At 39.3% G+C, this 26,329-nt stretch overlaps 1 protein-coding gene and 1 pseudogene across 7 annotated transcripts in view; both read left to right on the forward strand.

Moving 5' to 3' along the window:
• The first annotated feature begins 9,868 nt into the window (after positions 1-9,868).
• LOC120619218 (complement factor H-related protein 2-like) overlaps positions 9,869-26,329 on the forward strand; it is a 71,973-nt gene continuing 55,512 nt past the window's right edge. For 2 of the 7 annotated variants that reach the window (XM_039883464.1, XM_039883463.1), the window contains exons 1-5: positions 9,883-10,267; positions 18,749-18,934; positions 19,275-19,380; positions 22,408-22,484; positions 24,031-24,222. In XM_039883464.1, the coding sequence (XP_039739398.1) occupies positions 10,210-10,267; positions 18,749-18,934; positions 19,275-19,380; positions 22,408-22,484; positions 24,031-24,222 (619 nt within the window). In that variant the 5' untranslated portion in view covers positions 9,883-10,209. Of the gene's footprint in view, positions 10,268-18,748; positions 18,935-19,274; positions 19,381-22,407; positions 22,485-24,030; positions 24,223-26,329 lie in introns of all 7 variants that reach the window. The other 5 variants (XM_039883468.1, XM_039883469.1, XM_039883472.1 and 2 more) reach the window with 5 other exon arrangements.
• Positions 12,510-12,629, forward strand: LOC120619392 (uncharacterized; annotated as a pseudogene).

Genomic DNA, 26,329 nt, shown 5'->3' on the forward strand with positions numbered 1-26,329 from the left:
GACTAACATTCCATGTTTGGGTCCTAAATTTTACATTCTGCAATAATCACACGCCCACCACCAAGCATCGGACCATCTGATCCCATAGAAAAACATAAAAATTTACAATAATAACAGGCTTTAAAAAATAAGCGCTTAGAAAACATTTTTTACTGACCAAAGTTTTACCCAATTTCAGTGAATTAGGCATTCTTCTCTTCTGAAATTTTGTCTGTTTTCCTCTGTAATGCCAACTGAAACAACCATATATATATATATAAATCTACACTGCTATACCTTCAGTGGGACCAGGAGGCAGCCACAACTCAAATCACAAACTCCTAAAAGAATTTTTTAAAAAAATTATTGGGGCCCAAATGGCACAAGGTGACAAGAGCAAGCTCCTAGAGGTACTTTAAATAGTGCAGAGGTCCTTCAGACAGATCAAAGACGCCTCGCATGGGCGGCGTGAGTGGAATACAGGTATTCTAAAGCCGGTCAGGTGAATGGGGGGCGGGGAGGGGGCAGAACGAGGATCTTTCCAGGAAGTGGCAAGAAGGGGTCGTGTACGCCACGGTTACCTCGGTGACAGCTGAGCAAAACCAGATAAAAATAAATTAACCATTGTTAAACGTGTCATAGACAGCTGGGATACAGGGGTGTACTGTGCAAACGCTGAAGGCTTTCTGCTCACCATACATGTAATGTATGAGCATAAACCATATATTTAAAACTCCAAAGGATTTTGAATTTCAAAAATGGGTAAGGAATTCTATGAAAATCATGTTCTATTTCTTAAGCAGGGGTAGGTTTGGTTTACAATAATACCTCAGATATGTTATAACCATGTGTATGTATTAAATTTTGAATAATAAGTCGAGTGGGAAAAATTATCATCTTTGTACAGGAGTTTGAGAAAAGGCTGTCGCATAGTATAAAACTGTTAAAATGTGACCTCAAACTACAGTGCACAATCTCCACAAAACCCACCAAAAAAATTACTAAAATGAAAAGCAGCAGGCAACTCTGAGAAGGATTTGAAGAAACCAGAATGTTCATTTACTGCCAATAGGAATGAATATTGGTATAACTACTTCAGATAACTCTGTGGCAGAATCTACTAAATCTGAACACATGCATATACCTTACAATCCAGCAATTCCATTCCTAAGTGTATACTTGACAAATTTATGTTCACGTGCACCAGAAGACATGTGACATGCACTGAAACACCCATAGCAACACTCTTTGTAATGGTCCAAAGCGGCTCAGCTTCCATTAGCAGTTGGATAAATAGTGGTTCAGTCACACCATGGAATATGATACAGCAATGAGGTAACAACAAATATAACCCCACAGTGATGAGAACGGACCTCACGAACACACAGTGGACCAAAATAAGACACAAAAGAATAGATCATGTACATTTGTGCACGGTCTAAAGCCACGCTGATTTTGGAGGTTCAGATAGTGAAGAGGGACTTCGGAGACGCTGGTAATTTTCCACGTCACGATCTCGGTCCTGGTTTCACGGGTCCTACTTGGTTATGAGTCATGCTCATTTGTTTGTAAAACTTCAGTAAAATGGTTTTCGTTTTTGTTTTTTCCAAAAGATCTTGCTAAATAGGCTTGTAATCACTAGTGTAAGGTAAAGAAAAAAGTATTAAACGTATGGCAGTAAATCAAGATTCAAACATCCTTTCCACATAAGTCCAATTGTCGATACTCATAGGTATGGAAATTTAGTCTACTTTCAAATTGCTCATAAATTTTTTTTCACAAAATTTAATTTAAATATGATTAGTGGAAATACACATGCCTCCTTGCACTTGATATTATACTATCTATAAACAAATTCATTAACAAAAAATATAAACTTAATGTCGCCTTTCATTTTTTTGTGTGTCTATGAGAAATTTTATTGACCAAGGAACTTGAGTCCTGTGTTTTAAGAAATAGGCAAAACCTGTCTGTTAGAAGTCAGGGTAATGGTTATGCCTTAGGGAAGGAATGAGTGAAATGAATCATGAGGAGCTTCTAGAATGTTCTGTTTTGGTATCCGTATGCTGCTTACATTGGTGTATTCACCATATATGATATTAATCTTCTCTAGACATGTGATTTACACATTTTCCGTTTCTCTGAAACAATTCAATAAATGTTTATATTTTAAAAAAGAATAGAAAATCAAACTCAGAAATGAGATCAGTGGAGGTTATAAGGCTATTGCCATTTCTGCAGCTCTGCGCTACATAACAGTAAAATGACAAACCTTATTTTATGAATTAAAAAGGCAAATAAAATTAAATTTAAATTGACAAAACTAAAAAGCATCCTGTGGCATCCAGGGGGAAAATCATGCAATAGAGAAACATATGAATAACATTAGACTATTGCTCGTCATCACGTATTAAAAATGAGTGAAATAATATTTATAAATTCTCATGAAAAAGAAGCATAGCTCAAGAATTTATAGTCAGTCAGGTTGCCATTTTAGTATAAAAGAAATAAATTCATGAATATGCGATAAATCAAGGAATAGAGTCCAAGAGCCTGTCTTAAAAATTCGATTATGAAATGCAAGGGAAAAAAATGAATCAAAATTAAGAGCTTAATAACGGAGAAGCATTAGTAGTAAAAAAAAAAAAAATCCACTTAGATATAAAACTATGATCTGAAGAAGAGGGAAAAATTGGTTGTAAAATTGAATGTAAATGTTATACACATAGAATAAAGGTCACGCCCGACAAAATCAGGCAGCGACGGGAGGAGGACGCTGGGGGCGCGCAGTGGGACCTCCCCGCGCTGTCCACGTCACGCGCGTGCGTGGCGCCTGCTTTGGACAGCGCGGGGAGAGCGCAGTGTGATCTCTAGGCGGGAGCTGTGAGAAGCTGGATCCGAGGTGCCAGGTTTCTCTCCCTCTGTCAGCTAGGAGCTGCTGCCCTAGGGATGTGTCAGGTGTGTGCGTCCTTCTAGAAGCCCAGCGGCGCGCTCTCCTTCTGTCGTCTCTGTCACTGGGCTCAGCCCCTACCTTCCGGGGTCACAGACGCATCTGGGAGAGGCCCCGACTTTTATCTTCGGCTTCCCTGATGCCTTGTCTCACACGTGCCGTCTCTTTGCGAGGCAGCATAAGGAGCCGCCTGTGCCAGGTGGGGACTACCCGAAGTCCTCTGAACCCCCCAAATCCTCGCGAAGGCTCGCCCCTCCTTTACGTTCTTGGGGTTCGGAAAGGCTCGCATCCCATCAAACACAGCTTCTGGGACACATGTGCTTTACCCCAGCCAGTAACTCCCCCAAACCTCACGGAGGCGCCTGAGCCTTGGATTTTCTGGGGGTTCACCATCCATCCTCTCGGTGTTCCAGCAAAGCCTGGGGGTTCACCATCCATCCTGTCCCTCACGTTGTTCCAGCAAAGCCTGGGCGTCCTGCAGCACAGGCTGGCCTTCCCGTGTCACTGCTGTTAACCGCCCTGGGGAAGGAGAGCAGGGCCAGGTCTCCAGCTCCTGTCCGGGGACCTTGTGGGAACACCTGAGAGGTCCATTATTGTCCCTCCCGCATGACAGCAGATTGATCTTAGTTATCAGAAACCTGTTCTCAGTCTTTTCTGTGAGTTTCCTTGAAGATGAAGGAGCTCTGCAGGAACTCTGAGATTAGCAACATATCACTTACCTCAAGAAAGTTTAGCAACCCTTCCTGTTTGACAGTGCTTCCTGGGTAATTTAATACTTAAAGAAGCCTAATTAGTTTAACACCTCTCTTTAATAAGGAGAGGGAACAAATCTTTTGAGATGTTTTAGGAGCCCTCTTAAAAATCCCAACGTTAGCTCAAGGTCAACAAGAGGTCACTTAGAACTCGATTCTGGAGAAGTCTGTACAAATATCAAAAGGTATAAAACACTTGATTAAATAGGACCATAGGTCACGGTGAAATAATGCTTGGTTATTCATTTAACCGAAGCGACAATCGAAGGAGTCATAGGCAAATACAGGACATTTATAGATAGTTGTCAAACCTAGCTCTTTCAATGGAAAAGAATCCGTTTTTTTAAACAATAAAAGACCTGATAAAGACAACAGGAAGTACGGAAATTCTTTTGATAAAACACACTACCTTTGTTTTCTAGGCAGATTACGTAAAATGTAAAGATAAACCTCTCACAATCTTATCAAGAGCAGACCAGTAGTCCAAGAAAACTCATTTGGCAGATGAAAGAAAATTAAGTTTTACTTTTACCTAAATACATTATTGATATTAAGGCTTATTTTTTTCTTTAAGACGATTAAATAGAACACTTTCTTTACAAAATAATTTTGACAGTACCCTCCGGAGGTAGAAAACTATCCACAGACAGACGTAAACATACAGACACAACAGAGACCTCATGGCCTTCGTTCCAAACTGTAGCCACGAATCCGATGCCTACTCAAACAGCCAACACGTCTTCCTGATGTTTGTGGAGGAGACTTTTAAGATTTTTATTTGCCCTTGACAAATAATCTCATGCAGGCGGCGGGCCAGATTTGGGGCGTGGTAGCTTCTATGGCAGCCTGCATTTTAAAAAGCCTCCCCGCACCCACGTTTTTTCGTCAATCTCTGTGGGCAACATTTTAGTTATCTCCTGCCCTGTTGACCCTTCAGAGAGATGATAAGATTTACGAACTCAAAAGACAGAGAAAAGATGCACCATTACCTCCTAGGAGTTTTGAGGTGTCTGTCTCTATCATCCGAAGTCCAGGGTGATTGCTATGTGATAGTTTCCTTTGAATTAGGGGGGTCTGTAGGCATGGGGCACCCCATCTACCTCCCTGTCAATCACCACAGCGTCCTCCCCTTCACTGTCCCGCGTTCCCAGAGAGTCTTAGCGTCCTGCTCAGGCTTCTTCACAACTGCTGGGACCTAATCCTCGGCGGCTCGTGCCCACCAGCGCCGCAAAATGGCACGCGAAGTTCTCCTACGTATTAGATGATGCTGCCCTACGTCTCATCCAGCCTATCTGCCAGCCAGAAGCCAGCAGAGCGACAGACAACTGCAGGCCCCTGTCTAACCTCAGCCCTCGGTGCGACATTCTGATGGAGCTCCAGCCTCTCCTGGGCATCGGGGGCCAGCCAAACTGCCCCCCTGGGGGCCAGCACTGCGACAGCCATCGTTCCTCATCGGGGCCTCAGTGCACACCACCATTCCTCAGACAAGCACCCTGACGCAGCTGGCACTTGGGGGACATCCCGCACTCACGTGGTGGTCCACAAGCATCTCGCCTATGGGCCACCCATGGAGAGGGCAATGGCCAGCTCAGGATCCCCCTGCAGATGCCTCTCTCCCAAAGCCCACCGCTTCGGTCTCCTGCCTGATGTTGGTTCCCAGGCTCCTACACAGAGCTTGGGGGGAGACTGCACAAAGAGGCGGGCCACCCCACATTGGTAGGTGGCCGTTCTAATAAGCCAGGGAATGAACTTACAAGGATTTTTTTTTTTTCTTCTTGGCGTTTGCAAGACGAACAGATTTGCACACCTGCCTGCTGGATCTTCAAAGTTTATATAGAGGCGCTGACGGGGTCCCGTCCTGGCTAACGATGGCATCTGGCTGGTCTCCACACCACTGTTCAAGGCCCCCACCGTGGGAGCGGTGGGCAGAGCACACTCTCTGGAGACAGAAGAGGGACTGAGGAGCCTCTGATTGCCCGGGGCCAGCTCACAGGTCAACCAGAGGCGGCATCTTCTCCACAGCAGGAAGTGAGGTGGTTTTTGGTCTAATCTACTAAAACCCGGTCATGCGCCCAGTGTGATCTTTACATACGTTTTATTCCTTTCGATCGTCAAATACACGTCAAAATTTAAACACGTGAATTCCCGAGTATCATTTTTGAATTTCATTGAAATGGTGACACGCAGGCTGTCCTCGTTAGTTGTATTAACTGGGTCGTTAACCATTTACTTTCAACTAACTACACACCATAGGCAAGAGTTATTTTTTTCCCCAAGAAATAATGATTTCTATGTGATGTATTGCATTACGTAATTAGATATTTTTAGGACAAATTTTAGTATACCAAAATTCAGCTTAGTGTCATTACACAAACTATTACCCTATGTTCCTCTGAGTCCTCATCCCAGAGACTGCAAAAGGACCAATTCTAAGAGCTGTCTTTGCTCAGAGCAAACATTGGTTAGAATACTCACTCGGAGTCAGAAAGGTTGTGACTCTAGTGTTTAAATGTCCAACTGTGGAACCAGACAGCCTGGGTTCTGTTCTGAAGAAGTAGGTCACGCACGTCACTTGGGTAAAAAGGGAAGGATAAAACTATCTTATAAGGTTTTATGAGGGAATTAAAGTCAGTAGTACATTTAATGCAGCACCTGACACATAAAAATTAATCATTAATCAGAAATTATTGATAGGTCAGTAGAGCTTGGAGACTTTGCTCACAGATTCTAACTAGCCTAGAAAAGACTCAAAGTGTGCAGTGACGATTGTGACTGTGCCCTCTGGGAAAGGGGATGTCGGAAGGGCAGCTGATCTCGGGAAGGGACAACTAATTTTTCTCTGAAGGCTTTTCGGGTTTTCTGAACGTTCTCCAATGGGACTGAGGAGGTCGCCAAGATGGCGGTTTTGTTTTTCCTTTTCTTTCTCCTCCGAGAGGCTGAGTGATTTGAAGAGCTTGCAATCTAGCTTTAGAAAAGCACTTAATAAAATCAGTGCAATAAATAAGAATGGAGGCCCTTGTGTGTTTTCATCTCCTCCCAAATAGAATTAAAGAAAATATATCTTTACTTTTATGCAAATTATTAGATTGCATCAGGCTAGCAGTGTCCCCCTGGGAGGAAGCGAAGGCTCCTGGGAAGTGGGAAAGAGGACTCTAGAATCTTTAGGCTTCTCCACGGATGTGAGGATCAGTATTCTAAAATAAATCTGAACCATGACCTTTGCCTTAGGACGTGCTTCAATAGGGTGGCTTGTACTTTGTTTTCTTCGTGGTCAAGGAAGAAAGAACAATTCCCTATGTTCTATCTTCATCAGAAATAGAAGTCAAGAACTGGATTTCAGTGTAATTAACTTAAATTTAAATTGAAACAGAGAGAACTTCTTCATGGCTGCCATAATGAATAATGGTTCAGAAGCCATAGATACCAACTGCCCGTCGCAAAGCAATAACAAAAACAATAGCAATAACAAAAATTATCGTGCGGTGATCAGTTTCAGGAAAAATCGAAGCGCTGTCCCTTTAAAACGTGTCTTTAGGACTACAACTGCATGAGGGGCAGTGAGGTGCTGCAGATTTCATAACACAGACTGACCTTGGTTGTCACCTGTCACTTTTAATGCTTCGCTGTACTCGGGAAAGAGCCAGGTTCTTTGGATGTGACATACATTTTGAAAGGATCTCCCCAAAAAAGACTACAAACAGGACAAAAATTAGAACTGAAAGTAAATATTTACTTAGAAATGAATTATTATAAATCACAAAGTTCAAAAAATTGACAAATACGTCAGACATTATAAAAACCAGAAACTTAATATGTATATTCATTGTCTTGTACAACTCTGTGATACCTTTAATTTTCACATTTTCGTGTGAATGATCTTAGGATTATCCCTTCACATGGCACAATTTTCTAATATTTCTTATATATAGAAAGTAGAAAAGTAATTCAGTCCTTTCTTTAGCATGTTTGATCTAAATCTGTTACTTATTATTGAAACATGAGAAAAATCCTTTCAAGCTCACAGCTCATAAATCATCCTAAATTTTCAGGGTTCTTGTCAAATTTTGGGAAAACTCCAGTTTTCTTGTTATAGTGAACTACAGGATCGCAGGGCATCGAAAGTGTTTTTGTGCATGATTAATACTAACCACTCTTTGAAGTGAGGTATTGCAGACAAGTTTGCTCTCGGAGTCATCGTCATAGAGACTAAGTGTTACGGTGTCTCAGCGATGTCACTGTGTCGTGCACAACAGGACCGAACTTCCATTCTTACGAGGCATCGGTGACGATCGAATCATCCACTGAAGTTTTACACGTCTGATGATCGTTTTAAAGACTTGTTTCTCCTTCATCGTTTACTTCCTTCTGGTGCTGGGCCCTGTCGAGTACATGCAGATGGTAGCTGCATCTTCAACCCTCATCATTGTGTCGTGATGCTAATTGGTTGGGCACAGAGGTGACAGGTGGATTCCTAGAAGCCGTTCTTAGATCGACATCAGTTACCGGGTTAATTCAATTGTGACTGCAGATTATGGCTGACTGATCTCAAACTAAATGTGTTCTATATTGACTTCTTGGTCGAGTCCTCCAAATGCCTGTGACTGTCTAATGTCAACTAACTTAGCGGAGTATGATAGAAGGTGAATCAGAGTAGGGAAAGACATCTTCATTTTCTGGTAATTAAGACACCTTTTCTATTTTTACAAAAACGTATGACCATGGAAAAAAAAATCGCAAGGGGCCCTTTCGGGTTATTATGAGATCTAATCAAACGGGACGTCCTGAGGCCAGACTTCGTTCACCTCGAGAAATGATGAAGCTTCGGCTCTATTTGCCAAATTCCTCTTTTTCGTCGATCTACCGTATAATCGTTGCAGAATGAATTCGTTCAGTAATCTGCTGCTTTTGTATCCATCTTCTAATTCCTTTTCCTCTATCCATTCTAACACAACTGCTGAAGCGACCCTACCTACTGATTTTCCTACATCCCTTTTCCTTGAGTAAGTCTATCAAAGGTTACACAGTGCCTATAAAATAATTTGCCATTTTTTGAAAATCCTCATTCGAAGCCCCTCTTCCAGAACTTTCCAAAAACGACTGCTCCAGTGCTCTCGTCAATTCGAGAACACTCTCCATGATTTCCTACACTTCAGTCTTTGCGTGGGTGTATTCTTCCCTTATACCCCGATTGAATAAGGAGCTATTCTTGAGATCATCCCAAATCCCGCCTTTGGAGCAAGTAATTTTTTCTCCCTCCAAACTCCTCTGGTCCATATTGACCATAACAGTCATTTGCGACTTAGCATAGCTATTCCTGACTTCTAATTTTAAAAACGAAATGCCGATTTTTTGAAACTTCGAATACCATGAGTCCCAAACTGGAATCTACTCAGATGCCCTTTTAAGAGGCACACAGATTCGAAAATAAAATTAAATGTGGCATATTCAAATAATGGAATATTATACAGCTATAAAAATTAATAATCCGTAGCTACACGGAACGTGTGGTTGAATAAACGCAACATAAGTTTTAGAGAAAGAGTCTAAACACAGAAGAATAAATATATCATGATACTTATGTATAGTATGAAAACCGGCCAAGGGAGCCCATGTTTTTTGGGGTGAGGATGGAGGACCCCCTGGGTGCAGCGTCGGGGGCCGAGGGGTTGCCTCAAAGTGCTGGGGGCTGAGAGGGGCTTTTTAGTTTCTCGACCTTGCTGCTGACTGCATGGCTGTCTTCACCTTCACGGTATTCAGTAAACCATTTGCTTACATTCTCTTTATGCATGTTCTGTTCTCTTACACCATTTAAAAAACTCAGCATTTCAATTTCTTGGTTTTTCAAATTATTAAACTCATTCATGACTAAGGAGAGTGAAGCTGTCACTTCGTACCCATTTATAACAAGTCAAAAGACTAATGTCCTGAGTCTCTGGAAAGCAGGCTCCTCAGATCGGCCAGGACTGCATTCTTGGCAAAGTTTACCCACGATTAGCAAGACATCCCTTAACCTCACGTTCCATAAATGGTTTTTAAAAGAGCTTCTATTATTTTATCTTTTTCAGGCTTTGGCGCAATAGACCAGAATGGCATTTGAGTGACAAGAGGGTTTATGAATTGGAGGACACCACTAGTTACTGCTTTGCAAAAAGAAAGAAAGGAAGGAAGGAAGGAAGGAAGGAAGGAAGGAGGGAAGGAAGGAAGGAAGGAAGAAAAGACAGGTTTAGAACTTGCCTGGGTTTATAAAAAGAGAGAGCAGGTCACAACGTCACAGTGTTAACATTTGGTGGGACGCGGGTAGAGCCAGTGCAGACTCTGGCCCTGTGGCACTCGGGGTTGATTTTTCTTTCACTTTGCAAACGTTTCTGGTGGGCGGAACATTTCGTCATCTCTTTATTTCCTAAGCTGTGTTTCAACTTCCTTCTGGAGTTAGTCCTTTTCTGCACTAATCACAGTTCTTTGCAGAAGAGAACCTGACACAGTGTGGGCAGCCACAGCTATTAAATGCACCCCTGAAAGGTCTTCAAAATGAAATTACCAGTGAAGTTTCTGTGGCTTATGTTATGGACTGTTTGTATAGCAGAAGGTAAGAGGAAAAAAAGACTTATTTTTCCCTATGTTATCAAACATTTGCTAATATGCTTTTCAGAGTGGTAATAAAAATTTGGGCTAGAAAATGTGATTTAATTACTGCCCTGCAGCTTCGTGTTTGAGTGACTTTTGACGTTGTGAAGTTTAAAACATATAAGTAGCTTATTTGAATGACATTTCTGATTATTTATCATAATTTTATTTAATGTAACATTTCAGAAAATGTTTAATATTTTTGAAAACTGTAATATGCGTTATCACTTCCCTTATAATTGTCATAAAATATAATTTACTTTTTTTGTGTGCAGAATTTTCACCAAAGTGCTTTATATGAAAGTTTTAAGATGTGAACATATATAGAACCAGAACATAAACTAGGCAATGAAAGCCTTCAAATCACACAATAATTGGATTTATTTCGGATGTAGACGTTAACTCTCCCATTTAGAATCGATATTGCCATGGCCCTAAGCGTCTTGTAGACCAGCATTGCTTTCTTATTAGAATAAAAGTATTATATAAATTGCAAAAGAAAAGAATGCTCAATCTTTGTAACACCTAAGTTGTTCAATAGGGTTTTTTACCCTGTGGTTGTATATCAGGTCTATTAATAAATTCGTGGAGGAAATCTACTTTCCCGGTTCACGATAGATAATTAATTATGTGATGGTTGACATTTTTAAACCAGATGAATTACATATCATCCATATTCTCAAAACTTTTCGCTAAGTCAACAAATTTTGATTGAAATGCTTACTCAGCCTCTAAGCATTGAGAAATATTAGTAAATAACACCAAACCTCTGCCTCTGAGGATTTTTCAATTCGGAAAATAAAGGCGGAGATCTTTTTCCAGTTATGTTCTTTAGTAGTTTATTTGCATTTATTCAAAAGTATTAATACTTTTTGAAAGATAGAGCCTTTTGTTAGTTATGCAGACTAATACACTAGTGCTCGAGTTTTGGCTTGTAAACCTCACATCCAGCCACTTCTGAAGCTGGGTCTACAGCTATCCCCCCGCTCATGTGAATGTTACAATTAGTGTATAAAAGCGAAATATTATTTATGGGCAAAGATTCCAGAACAATATCAATATCACCAAATCCTAGCGAACAACGATTTCTTTGCATAAGGGTTTTCGTCTTTTCTTTAATAGGAACACGTTTAGTGGCTCACTATTTACATATTATTTGCTAAGGTTTTATGTACACATCATTTGTCGTGAAAGAAGATTTGTTTTATTTGTAACTCATGTTTAAAATTCAAGAATTATGCCAAGCCTCACTGACCCTTTTAAGTGAATACGAAGTGGAATCTGAAATGTTATTAAAATTGGGTGCTACGAAGTACGTGATAAAAATTAAATAAAAGGGGTCTAAACTCTTTGCTTATGTAGCCAATTCCAGGGGACTCATGTCACTTGGGTTTTCTATGTGATATTAGTTTCTGCTGGTGGATTGAGCACTATACATATTATAGTGAGAATGGCTCTGCAGTCTGCCTACTTCCTGACAGGTAAAGTACAACTTTACTTTCTAAAGCAGCTCTTAGGTTTTCACAAATGCACACATAATGAATCCACAAGCTAGTAGAGGAAAAGTCACATGCATTTTCAGTGGATATAGAACGGCTGTTTTATTCCTCGTTTGCCAAATAGTCCCGAAACAAAATTCGTTTACTGCGAATTATTATGCCTTGATCGCTTTCCTGCAATAGTTTTAGTGGGGGGAAAGGTCGGAGTGGATGACGAGGAGGGTTGGAACCAGTCTCAGCCATGCTGGAAGCTGAGGAATTTCCAGGTGGGACTGAGCGGAGGAAGCGTCACAGGGAGTGCTGTGGGGAGGGGTGGAGACGGCGACAAAGCCAGCCTCGGTATTTTAAGTTTAGGCATTTCCTGGAGATGCATATGGTCCTCTGTCGCCTGCATAAGATGCTAACTCTAGAACTGAACTGAATCGTTCAAGTATTGCCAAAAATTATTCTTAGCTAGAAGTTAAGTTCCCAATCGGAAGTGGAAGCCCCGGTTAGCGAAGATGCTTCGCTCTGGCCTTTGGTTGCGGTGGCTGGAGCCAAAGTCTCAATCGATCCATTTTTATTTGCTCCAGCCCTGATTGTTCCACACCTTTGCCACCTTCCCCTCTCCCCAGCGGCGCCTCCTCCCCGTCACCCCACATCTGCCTGGCCTGTGACGGTCGCCTGCCGGACTCTCCTGCGCTCACTTAACTAAAGTGCACTACAGTCTAAGGCCCAAGCCACCCCGAACGAGCCGGATCCCGTCCGGTCTCGGAAGCTAAGCAGGCTCGGGCCTGGTTAGTACTTGGATGGGAGACCACCTAGGAAGAGCAGGTGCCGTAGGCGTAAAAAAATTAAAAATAAGGGATTGCGAGCTGACAAGGTCCTTGCAATCTGTGAGGTCAACCAAGGGTTGCCTCACCTAAAATAAAATAAAATAAAAAATAAATAAATAGTGCACTGTACCCGTTTCTTAACAACTGTGACCCAACTCAGAACATACTGCATAAAAAGGACATCAAGTAATGAGGGGAGAGGGGGGAAGTGTTACATTTTAGCTTAAAAGGACAAGGAAACGTCATAAAAAATGGCTCAGAGAAAGTAATGGAGCGGGAAAAAAAATCACGAAAATGATAAAGATTAAAATAATCTTTTATTTTATATAATAATATAAAAGATCTGACAGCGCTTTTATTTGCTGTGACATTTTAACGGAGAGAGCCAAGTTTCTCATAATCCTCCCTAACTAGAAAGATAATGGATAGAAACATGATTACCCAAATGTTCCTTGAGAGGTTCCCAAAAGGTTTTTTCTTTCTTTCTTTTTTTTTAATGTAAACTAAAATGATTTCTGACTTTTTTACACGTGTAACATACGTTTAAACTTAGGACACGTGGAGAACATGGGCGGCAGAATGACAGATGTTAGAGTCTCTAGGGTTTGCGCCAAAGAGTTTCATAGGCACCGAGCCTCTGTTCCCATGTCCTCCTTCGCCTTTGGTACTTGTCACCGGGTACTCTCTGCTTCCACAGCTTGTGCATCACCTACGGACATGATGGAAAGGCTCGCAGAGAGTTTTATATTCATTCATTCGTTCATTCATTCATTCGCCCATTGGTTCATTCAGCGATCATTTTTTGATTGCCTGCTAAGTATCAGGCACCGTGACTAGCACTTCCCCAGAAGGAGGTCACCTTGTGGGGAAAACAAAAGGGATGATCGTCGCATTTTATGAACAGATCCTATTTTATCTGTAAAGTACTGTGAATGTGACAAACCAAGGTGGCTATAGGATCATTTAGCGGGGCAAGAGCCCAAAGTGAAATGGACGGCCGGGTGAGACAGGGTCGAGGAGGGGGTTTGTAAGAGAGAGAGAGACGTGTCAGGGCTACAGTGGCATCTCGAGTAGGTGTCGAAGGTTGAGTGGGAGTCATCCAGGTGAGATGACACCGTGGACGTCCGAGATTGGGGACACGCCCAGTGTGTGTGCAAAGAACGAACCGGAGGTCTGGCATCGTCACCCACCTTTCTAATTTTCCCAGCAGCTGACCTTCCCCAAGTCCTACAAGTAAATTGTGTGTTTTTCTTACCTTTCTCTTTTCTTGCTTACCCCGAGATTGTCATGATCATCATTCAAATGCTAAATCATTCCTGCTACAGAGTTTTCGGGGTCTTCATTTTAATATCATCTTGTGACTAAGTTTTCTGTAACAACCAGTCAAGCCTGATGAGAACTTATTCCATATATATCTAACAATTTATTTTAAGAAGCTGACATTTCGACTTGAGCAAGAATTGGCATTAGGTATTAGCTATTTAAACATTACACACTTCAAGAAACTTGATTTCAGTGAATTTTCAAGCTGTATCTTGATAGTAATCAAGATGCTTCAATCCTGATTAAGGTGTACTTGTTATCATGCCCAATTTTTTATAGCTATCACATATTTTCCCATTTGCCTTTTATGATCCTGGAATTACCTTGTGTGTTTTTTTTTTCACTGCTAAAATTTTTAAATAAATCGTATAATCTTTTTAAATTTTAAAAATATAAATTTATTACTTCAAATGCTCATTAAGTGAAGCATAATTTCTATTTGCTTTTTCTAGAGTTTACTTTTTAAAAACTTCATTGCGACTGATTTTCTTTACATGGGTATATATTACATTCCAAATTACCTTAATTATTCTCATGATATTTGTAAAAGAAAAATGACCATCTCTTGTTTCGAAATCTCATTGAATCATATCATATATATGCATATATATGCATATATATGTAATATGCATTTATACCAATGAAAAGGTAGGAAACAAATTTAACATAAAATTCCATATTGTCCATTTATTTTTTTTCTAAATTGATTTTTAGCTTCACTTTATATTACAGTATCTACTAAGTTTAGAGTTGGGTTATTTAAAAAGTAGTATCCCCTGTTCTTTTTTTCCTCCAAAATAATTTTAGAAAAATAGAGTAATTGACAGAGACCAGCTTTAGCCTACTCAAGCAATTTGGTACAAATGTGATCAAGGCTTTCTCGAATATGTAATTTTATTATGATTTATTTTATTCCATTAATAACACTTTTCAAAAAACAATTTAGAGATATAGCGACATTGAAAATGAGTAATTAGCTCTGTGTTTGTGTCAATAATACCCTTTTAACATTCGAAAATGGAAAAATTAGGTAAATGATGATTATTAAAATATCAAGTGTAAATACATTTTTAACTTTGACCAAAATTTTATAACCATGTCCTTTAAATTAAAGTAAAATGAATCCTATTCCAGTGCAGTAGCCAAATCCACCCATACTCCTTCTTTATGGACTGAATAATTTTAAACTGGAAAATCGGACTAAGTGAAGAAAAAGTTCACTCGGGTAGTGTTTTGCAAAAGAAAAAATTAGTTGGCATTTAAATGTAAACCCACAGATGTATTCATTGTTTAAACCCAAGTTAATACTTAGACATAAGAAAGTTTAGCTTACTCATTAACTTAGAATTTGAGAAATGTGATGCCTATTAAAAAACAACAACAACTTTAAGATAAATATTACCGCAAAAAACGATTTCCATGCTTTTGAAAATATTTTTATGCTACCTACTTAATAAGCCCCCTGCCCTACTTCTTCAGGTCATTTTAATTCAAGCAAGTGTGGTTGGTGGTCATAAATGCCATCAGTCTGTCCACTTGGGCTCAAATAACTCTTGGTCTAATTAGAAATTTTTGAGAATATGGTTTAAGTGAGCTTGAACAGTTAGTTATTAGTCAATTCAGGCAAATAAAAGTCATGTTGTGTAAGATATGCTCGATTATTGTACAAAAATAGTATAACGTATCATCGCTTTAGATATTTTGTTATGAGTTGACAATAATCTATTAAAGCTTAGAAAAAAAGTAGACAGGAGGTAAATTTGAACTTAGAAGATCTGAGTCTTATTCATGAGAATTGCTCCACTGTGAAAAACAGGACAGGACACTCTCTATTCTCGGGGAACTAATATATCAATGAGAGGAGAGATGAAATTCTAATAAACATAGAAATAATTATGAACCGTGAGCTATATTACGAAGGAAGTAAAGTAGGGGCTGAGGGAAAATGACAGAGGGGGTCTTGGGGCGTGCAGACTTTAGCAAAGCTGGTCTTGGAGACGAGAGATAAGCTGGGTCACTTTGCGGAAATGATATATGAGTAGACCCTGAAAGATGAGACAAAGCCAACCGTCAAATGTCTGTGGGAGAAAATGTGTCACGGTCAAAGTGCCGGATGATGATAATCAGAGTTAAGATTCTGGAACTGGCGGTGGGAAGATGGAAAAATGGAGTAGGGGTCATAACATCTTTTTCTTATAGTCGAGCGATACCATTTAAAGTTCTTGGAAGAAGCACCAGAGTTTTAAGTATTATTTGAAGTAGAAAGTATTTGAAGTGTATATAATCGATATGAGAACTTGTAAACGTATACAGAGTGAATATTGTGAGAAGCTGGTAGACAGGTCATGTGAAAAGTATGTCTTGCGTCTTTTACGTCTGGTTGTAAAATCCAGTTAACTAAATTTGAAAAATCAAGAATAGGGGTACAAATGTATTATCTGGAAATATAACACCAACCAAAAGGAAGACTATTTGCCTCTGGCTAGCAAATGGGCCGATGGTTTTTTTTTTTTTAATGATTGGATTATTCTTTTGATAGACCACTATGTTAATAAAAATAATTTAAATTGAATAAATTAAAAAAGGTATATTTCTTTTTCCTTGCATTAGGTTAATAACAGAATAGGAACTAAATTTATCAAAAGGTTAATATATTAGTGGAAATTAATTCTCAACTCAAAAGATTGGCATCTACATTTGAAATTTAATTAATTTTTCTAATAACCTGAGCTCTCTAAAGTGGGTCTGAATTTCAGAAGCAAAAAGCACATATTAACCTATAAATGAACAAAAAAAATGTTATGTAGAAACAAACACGAACGTTAAATTTAAAAAAAAAATCGTTTGGGAGGTGGGAGGAGCAGACGGATTGTGTTGTTTCATGGCAGAGTAATACGACCATCTAGTGGAGAAAAAGTATATTACATAAATTATAAAAATCGAAACTACTGTGGAGTCATTTTATTACAAAGTTCTCAACCTAAATGTGATAAAATTTGCAAAAACTTCAGAGGAAAATTAGTGTCTGTGAAGTCCAACACAAGTATAATTTATTACATAAAAATTGTAGTTTCCCATGGAACTTTCTGTTCTATGAAAAATTGTAAAATGTTATCGTAATGGGTATATTCCATGATGGGTTCCAGCTCAGTCCATTATTTTTTTCCCCTTTCCTGTTAAAAAGAAATTTCAGAATAGAATGTTCAACTGTGATTCTAAAACTAAGAAAAGGAGTTTAGCGTCAAAAATAACACTAAATACATGTGGGCATAAACATGTATCTTCGAATTTGCCATTTTTTAAAGTAATGTGTTGGGGGTTTACTAACGTAATCATTCTAACATTAAAGATAGTTATATCTAAATTAAGTAGTAGGAAGTATTAAAAATATTAGCAATTATAATCAGTAGGCATGAGCTTCATTGGTAATTTCTTGCATTCTCTTAATTTGTCATGAATTTTTTAATGATTTTTTTTGCAAAATAAGAATCATACTGTATATGCAGATTCTATTACCTCTTTACATAACATGTGAATAAGTAAAATATGAATGTACCGTTTTACAAACAATTATAATCCCTCCTGGAAAGAAGTAACACATTTCTCAGAAAATCCTTGTGCGTTTCTTCTAGATGAATAGCCCCACGTTCCTCCAGAAGAAAACAATATCTTAATATTTTAGTAATTACATTTTGCTCTTCTTTAATAGTTTCACAGCCTATGTACTCATTCCCAGGAGATATGTCTGTTCTTGAATTTTATATAGGTGAAATAATCCTAGAATAGTCGATGTCCCGTTGTGTCTTTTCCATGCGATTATTCTTTCTTCCTTTTCATGTCGTATTTTAGCATTAGTGTATTATTCCAGTGCGTGGGTATACCGTCAGTTTTCATCCATTCAACTGTTGATAGACGTAGGAGTTGTTTCCATTTTGACTATTAAAAAAAATCACACTTATGATCAGGTTCCCACGTGCGTGAGCTTCTCCAGGGTATATTCCTAGGAATAACATCTCTGAGTGATTAAACAGTGTATATCTTCAACTGCACTATGGGTTGCGAAATGCTTTTCTGTTATGGTGACTACAGTTTTCCTCGTCACCAGCTGTTCCTGGTGCTCCACATTCTTTCCAACTGCTGGGAGTTTTAGATTTCTTAAATTTTTACCAACGTCATGTTATCTTATTCACGGTTGATGATGGCTTTAATTTCCAACGTGGGCAATTTTTCATAACGTTTGTGCCTTCTCTCTCTCTCTTTTTTATGTCTTGATCAGTTTTGCCAGAATTGTATCAATATTATTTATCTTAAAAAAAAAAAACGATTGTTCTTTTCACCATGTCCTACCCTCTTTGAAGTGTTTCCGTACCATTTTGTATCATCTTACCACGATTCATTTTTCTAAAGAAAATTTATCTACCTGTAATGCATATTCTGCATCTCTTCGATTACTTATTTAATAATTCACCTCCCTACGAGAGCAGGTACTTTGTGTCTTCATTGTTTTTTTCTTCAGAACTTAAATTAGTGCCCAATAAATATTTTCCAAATTAATAAATGAGTAGTAGAATGCAAAACAGAAGTTAAGATAATGAAGGTTAGCTATTTCTCTGGAAAGTTATTTTTATGAGGCTTTGCAGTTTAAATTTCTGTCAGCTAAAAAAAAATATATATATATATATATATAAAGACATCCATTTGGCTGGACCTATAACCATATAGGTATATTTAAAAGCAAAGTAACCTAAACACACTGTATATTTAAACAATTACTTTAAGGGCTTATTTTGGTTTTATTGTTCATAGATTGTAAAGAACCTCCTCCAAACACACAGACAGAAATTCTCTCAGGTTCCTGGAATGATCCGCAGTATGCAGAGGGCACTCAGGCCGTATATAAATGTCGCCCTGGATATCGAAGTTTCGGTGTTATCGCAAAGGTGTGCAGAAGCGGAGAGTGGGTGGCCCTTCATCCATCGAGGATTTGTCACAGTAAGTAATTCACACACTTGCGAAATTTGCGAAAACCTAGTTGCAAGAATACTGAGTGTCGGCTAGTGTAGGAATGCTGGCTGAATTATGGCACTCCTGTCGCGTGAATACGGGACACGACCCCATCACTGTTCTTAGAAGGGATGACCATCTTCCAAAATTCAATAAACAAGCATCCGGAGACATTCCATTCTAAAATGATAACTTGGCCCCATTTCACTGTTCCGTGTCTTCCATCCTGTCCTCTAATAACACTGTCAAATATCCTTGTCCCCAAACTCGTACCGAAAATGCGTCTCCCCGTGTTCCAGACGACCGTTGTACCTCTTCTCTGTTTTAGAACGGCCCTGTGGGTACCCTGGCGACACTGCCTTCGGTTCATTTGATCTGGAGGAAGGAAGTGAGTTTGTGTACGGTGCCACGGCGATTTACACGTGTAATGAGGGGTAAGTAGTCAACACAGAGAGAAGATTATGACTGAGGTGCTTGATGACCGATACAGTGAATAGGAACTGTACTAATTGATATTTCTAAGGTTACTCTATTTTTTTCCCGAGCGTTTTTATAGGGAGCACACACTTAACCCGAGAAATGAAAATTAAATAATGGAAGCGATTACCTCTGGATCCCATGTTATTTCCCCAACGTTGAAAAATTATGACAAATTATAATTACTCTAGTAGAGTGGAGTTTTAGGAGGGTAAGAAGATAGTATGCATGTAACTCAGGGTTCACTCCAAGAAGTGCCCATGACGTCACATTACTCACAGACGATTATGGGAGTTCCATGTGTCAGGGACAGTGGGGAAGGTGACAAAATTGGATGACGTGCCATGGTACCTTACTGATAAAATTTTATAAAATTTAGGAGGAGCAAGACTTTTACGCTGATACGATTCCTATTCTTTAAGGTTCCGTCGTCTACAAATTATTCTCATCACAGAGACCAAAAAAATGCTACCGTGTCACCACCTCGGTGTCCTGTCTTCCCTGTTATTCCCAGCAAGGTCCAAAACTTACTTTACAGAACGTTTCGAACATGGGAAAAACAGTATCATTATTACGTCAGTATAAATAGGATCAAGAGATTACAAATGGCATCTTATTAGTCTCTCCTCGCTGATAACCTGATTCGAGGCAATAAAATAAACTGTTTTAATGCTCGAGCATTGGCGTAAGCCTGCGTTCCAAAACTCTACCAATCGATAACTGTGCATATTTGAAAATATCTCTTCGCTCGCATTTCCTCACTTATAGAAGCAGAAACATGTCGGGTCCATCATAGGACTGACGGGAGAAAGAAACAAGACACACATTTGGAACCCTGAGATGAATTTCTGGTATATTGCAGACACCCAATACATACCAGTTTTTTGTGATTTAGTCTCTCCTTGGTCACTACCCGAGGAAGATTTTTCAAAGATATTTTTAATTTTGAACCCAACCTTCAATCATCGCTTCTGCTCTTATTACATATGGCCAAAAAGGTTAAGACCCTCTGGACTTGAATTATAAATTATAAAGTTCAGATTTTATCATTTCTTCTACTCTTCACCTCTGAAATATCTCTTTCAATCCATGCTAGTTTGGCCTCATCAGGTTCCACCTTCGACCTGGCAAAGTGGATGAAAACTCATAGCCTTTTCCCCAGAAGATTCCCTAAATCTCAGTTTTTAGAGCTCGGTGAAGAAATGAGTGATCTGCATCCCTCTGTCTCTGCCCAACTCGTCTGCGCCCGCTTCATCTTGTGTAAATGTTGGGGACAACTCGGTCATAGGGTTTATAGGAGTAACCATCTCCACCACTCCTCTGGGGCTCCGACGGAACCAGATCTTTGAAATAAAAGTCCTTGGGTCAGGCAAGGTCAGCAAACAGAAGCATTGGATGCTATTTTGAAATTTTATCCATGGACCGTTTCGCCCATCGGAGAGATGCTCACCTTCTGACCCGGTTGAAAAATCTAATGGTCGAGTGGGTTTAATACGCCCATGGTTTCTGCCGGCAGACTTTCCCTCTTCGATCCCTGGTCCCATCCCCCTTCCTTTTGCTGCTTACCTGTTTAGCTGACTACTAGCCACTTGGGATATTCGGTGTGGATACCCAGGCTTATTATCGTACAGGTAGGAAGATTTACAGAGGCACCCTGCAGACGATGCTGGCATTTTTACCTGCTGGGGTTGCAGAAATAGCCATTCCTTTTTCCTGACCTCCAGCCTGTGGACAGTCTTTCTCTCTTCCCCCTGTGTGTTTGTGGGCCCTAGGAGGTTTTGTGTAGAGTTTTACATAATTCCTGAAAGGGCTTTGTGGGGAACGATGGGTCTCTGGTGTAGATGGGAAATCTGCTCTCTCCGCTGGAAGAAGAAATGAAAGAAGCCACGGGAGGACCGTTAATAACCGATTATTTCGTTTCTTTTCTATGACAGAGTAGGCGTTTGACTTGAAGGTCTGTGACTCCCTCTTAATTGATGGGAATGTTTTTGTTTGTGTTTTCCCTTAGAGAATTAGAAACGAACCAACACAATCAAAGGAACACACTCGTGTGTTTTGAGGGAGAGAGTTTGTTAGTTTCACTTGTGTAATGGGCAGGGATGTCCTTACTGGTAGATGAAGGAAACGTTCGTCTCTGTAGAATTATTTAAAAGTTTCTGAAAGGCCCTTTTCCAAATCATCCCTCTCGCGATAACCAAAATGACTTCCCATTCTCTATTTTTTGAGAAAAAGATTTTGCCTCCAGCTATCCACGCTACATTGAGAAGGGCACTTTGCCTTGATCTAAAGCCTCTGGGGATGATTGTACATTTTGTACCTGCCTCAAGGAAATTTCCTTCAAGTACAGCATTTTAGATTTTAAGGACAAGCTTGATGAGGCGCTATAATTAGATAAATTTGACATCGAATGAGCTATATGCAGACTTGACTCAATGAGTATACTCTGGGAGAGATCTCTAGAATGGAGATGGGGAGATGGAGACAAACGTTGAAAATAAACCGCACACTAAGAAATTTTTGCTAGCGCTATCCTTGCTTATGTAAAAAGCTCAAAATGATCAGCAAATATTATAATCATGGAGGGTAGGGCAATGGAATAAGGCTGAAGGAGGGGTAGCTATCATGTTTATGGCTTTTGTTTTTGGTGATAGTTCACGGACCTTATTACACCGTTAGGTGTAGCTAATTAACTGACTCAACAACAACAATAATGAGTTTATGTCATGAACCAAAGGTTGTGGTTATTCCGAGTTCATGTACCGGAGAGCCTTTCTTAAGAAAGAAAACAAAAAGTTTAAGAAAGATAAAAAGAAATTTAAGAGAGGAAAAGAGAAAGGAAGAGAGGGAGGGAGTAAACAAGGAAAAGTAGAAAACGCGTATGTCGTTAATTTTCCCTGACATGGAGCTGGGACCTTCAGGGTGCTGTCACATTTAGAACTGGTATAAACACGCATCAGCTCATCACTGTTCTTTTGCGTTTTCAGGTATAAGCTGGTAGGTGAGATTAATTTCCGAAAATGTGAAGCAGACGGATGGACCAATGATGTTCCTGTATGTGAAGGTAGGTGTAAAGCTGATTCATAAGTATAGGAAAATTCTTGACATATCTAACTTTTTTGAAATGTTTTACAGTAAAATATTGTTAAAGTCTACAATTAAATATTTCTCCCTCCAGTTATTTTTTGTGGTTTCTAATACAGTACAGAGTGTATATCTAAACTTTTCATTGCTATGTTATCTTGTGCTTCAGTAACCACATGTGAATACTACCTCATCTGATCTAATAGTCAACTTGCTGGAGATTAGGAAATCTAAAACTTATTTTTCTTTCCTTTTGGATTCTAACCACCGGAAACAACACAAGTATCACCATCCAAGTGAAGATCAGAATTTCAGCTTTATTAATGAAGGGTCACTCACTCAGTAACACACTCAATGACAAGATTTAGACATCTGTCCCCTCTCATCTGACAAGGGGGGCTTTTCCTGCAGTCTCAGTCTTACTGGAAGAGGCAGGAAGTAAGAGACAGCTCTGCTCTTTCTCCCTGATCCATCGAGCAAACAGCGAGAATGGGAAAATGCAGATCCCAGTTCCGAATTTCGAATCAGGAATCCCAGACTCTAATCATCATGGAAATACAAGAGATCAATCAGAATAGGGTTTCCTAGTTCCATGGCGAAGAGTAAGTAGAGAGGGAGAGAGAGAGAGAGGCAGAAAGAGAGGCAGGGAGGGAGGGAGGAAGAGGAGGGAGAGAGAGAGAGAGAGAGAAGGGAGAATCCTGTTGCCCAAAGAAGGGACTGGAAAATCTCTCATTTATGGGAGTGAGAGGCGGGAGATGACTGTTCCAGGAAACATCTGTATTGAAATCACCTGGGGCGTTTGTTAAAAACTGAAATTTTTGGTTTCTAAAAACCAACCGGATGGGTCTCTCTGGGGTGACGAACAGGAAGGTGGCCACAGGCTTTCCATTTCGACAAGCGTCCTGGGTCATTCTAGTGTAAAACGAAGTGTGAATACCGTAACCTAAAGAATATTGGAAAATATTACGTAAAATCACAAGGAGGTCACAAATTATTTTGAACACCAATGCAGAAGAGGAAGGAAGATTTAAAACTCTTTCTCTGTTGAAGTGAGTATAATCAGAAAGTTGGCTTTTACACCTTTAGGAATGCAGCGTTATATGATTGTGGGACCTATATGGAAATTTGATATTTAATTATCTCAAGCTTTATATCCCTCGATTATTAAGAAACACTTTTTTGTTCCTACAAAAATATAAACTGTCATTCAAAGTAGTAATTTTCTTTGTCCATAGAAAAATATCAGAGATAAAGTCACTAAGTCCTTTTTTTTTTTTTTTACTTAAAGTAGTAGAATTTTTATCTCCAGCAAATCAAACTGTACATTAAATGCTTCTTATATACACACACACACACACACACACACACACACACACTTCCCAATTCATCTGTCTCTCTCTCTGTCTCTCAAGTAATTTCCTCCAATCTTATCTTGCTGGCGATTTTATATCTATATTGTATATATACGTGTTTTTCATGATAAAGTTTTCCAATTCTGTTAGAAAGAGTTGTCTGTATTTTTTCAGTCGTTAAGTGTTTACCAGTGGCAGAACCAGAGAACGGTAGAATCGTCAGTTCTGCGTTGGAAATGAACCAGGAATACACTTTTGGGCAAGTGATACGATTTGAGTGTAACCCGGGCTTCATGCTTGATGCAGCTAAAGAAATTCATTGCTCAGTGGATGGAGCTTGGAGTGGAGAGAAACCCAATTGTGTGGGTAAGATGCACCTGCTGTTCATCCGATTATCTGAATGGTTTTAGTTTTTCTCATGAAAATATGTATTTCAAAACACCGTGCCGCCTAAAGAATCTGAATAATACTGATCATAACTAATGTTTATTGAGGACTTAACTATTTCCCAGTAATTCATCCAAGTTCTGACATGCGTCATCTCATTTTACGTTCAAAATGACTTCCGTGATTTATGTATCGTTTTCACCTCTGTTTTATAATTGAGGAAACTGGGGGGCCAAAAAAAAGTTAAGTCACATGTCCAGGGTTCTTATGGCATAAATGGTAGAGTTAATATTCAAACCACCGTTATCTGACACCAAAGTCCATGCTCTTAATTATAATTCAATTGTAATTGGCTCTTAAGGCTGAAATAGATCGGTAAGCGCCTTTCTGCTGCGAGTTTTAATATTGGCCTACAGAATAAGCTTTCAAAAAAATTCGAATAGCTGAAGATTCATTATTTATTTCTACTGATGCATCATGATGACATTCTGCTTTTGAATAACACTTCTAGGAAGTGGCCCATTTTATATCTGTGCCATGAGTTTATTAAAAATATTGCTGAACTGAACCGAACCGAATCCCATTGAATAAACATTCGCCTTTAAAAAAAGGGTTCTATATAGTAAACTATGAGTCAAGAATTCTTTAAGGTACAACATAGCAAAAATAGTCAATAGTATTATAATAATTAGGTACATGTCAGGTGGGCACTAGACTTAATAGAGATCATTTCCTCAGCTATATAAATATCTGATCATTAGGTTAAGCACCTGAAACTAATATAATATTTTATATCAATTGTAATTTAAAAATTAAAAAAAAATTTTTTTTTAAAGAATTCTTCTGTTGTAATACTGCTGATCCGTGCATCATAACCAATTTGATCATTTTGGCTTTCATAATGAAACATTATGGTCAATTTATTTAAAGTGCCATACTTTGTTCTATCGATTCGCGTCCGGCAGAAACTTCTGCCATGTTTATTGTTTAACATTATCTAAAACCTCCAAATTATTTGCTACAATGACATACAGAGGAAAGTGTTTCTCTTCTTAAAAACGGTTTTCTGACCCAACTAGTTTTTCGGGTTGGTGATGATCAAATATTTATATTCAGTGTAGCAAATACCGTATACTCTAGAGGTTTATGGACAGGGTTTACTCCTTACAGCCAAATTTCCGTGGTTAATGAAACCGTCTTCACGCATAACGACTAATGCCTAAGTCTTAAAGGGAGTACGAGAGTTTTGTAGAGGTCAGGAGCTCATGCAGAAGTTGTACAGATGCGGTAAGGCTTCCTTGAGCGTGAAGCTCGCCCGTTCCCACTGTCCTCAGGTGTAGGACGCAAACAGGGAAGGTCAGTGACAGATTAAAGCCAGGCCGGTACAAGGTCCTGAGATGCTGCGTACACCATGCTGAAGAATTGGGCTTGTGTGCAGATCGAATTGGGAAGTTGGTGAGGGACGTTCAGTGGAGCAAGGCAGCGACGAGAAGCAGGTTTGTTCAGTTACGGAGAGGAAAACAGATTGGAAAAGTGAAAGGATCTGGGAGTTAGTTTTCGTTGCTGTCCCAGGAGGAAATATTTGCGAGGAGACGGTGTCAAAGATGATGGCCATTTTCTGTCTTGATAGAAAACTTGGATGGATAGTGAAACCATAAAAGCAGAAAGTCAGTTACTCTTTGGAACTGTAATGACGATGGGATAAATTAATTTCTTTGACAGAGTGTTCCTGTTAAATAAGCACCGTATTATCAATACCTAGAAAATATGTAATTTTTGCGGCTTACTCGGTGGACACACTTTTCTCAATAAGCTTATGTCTATATTCGATTTTATATACACAGTCGACGAACGTTTCTGGCCATTATTTATTTCCAGAGGACAAATTTATCCTCAAACCAAATAAACTCGGCAACGTAATTTTAACCAGCATGTTAACTTCCTTCAAAAATAAACGTTAAGAACAACAGATAAATTATTCATCAAGTGTCCAAGTCAAAAGAGAACTTCTGTCTGCTCGCTTGCTTTACCTAATGACAAAAAAAATTTGCATCTTTATACACCCGTGTCGCGGACAGAGTCCTTG

Source organism: Pteropus medius, unplaced genomic scaffold, assembly GCF_902729225.1.
Source record: "Pteropus medius unplaced genomic scaffold, Ma_sr-lr_union100, whole genome shotgun sequence".
In the NCBI taxonomy this organism is placed as follows: Eukaryota; Metazoa; Chordata; class Mammalia; order Chiroptera; family Pteropodidae; genus Pteropus; species Pteropus medius.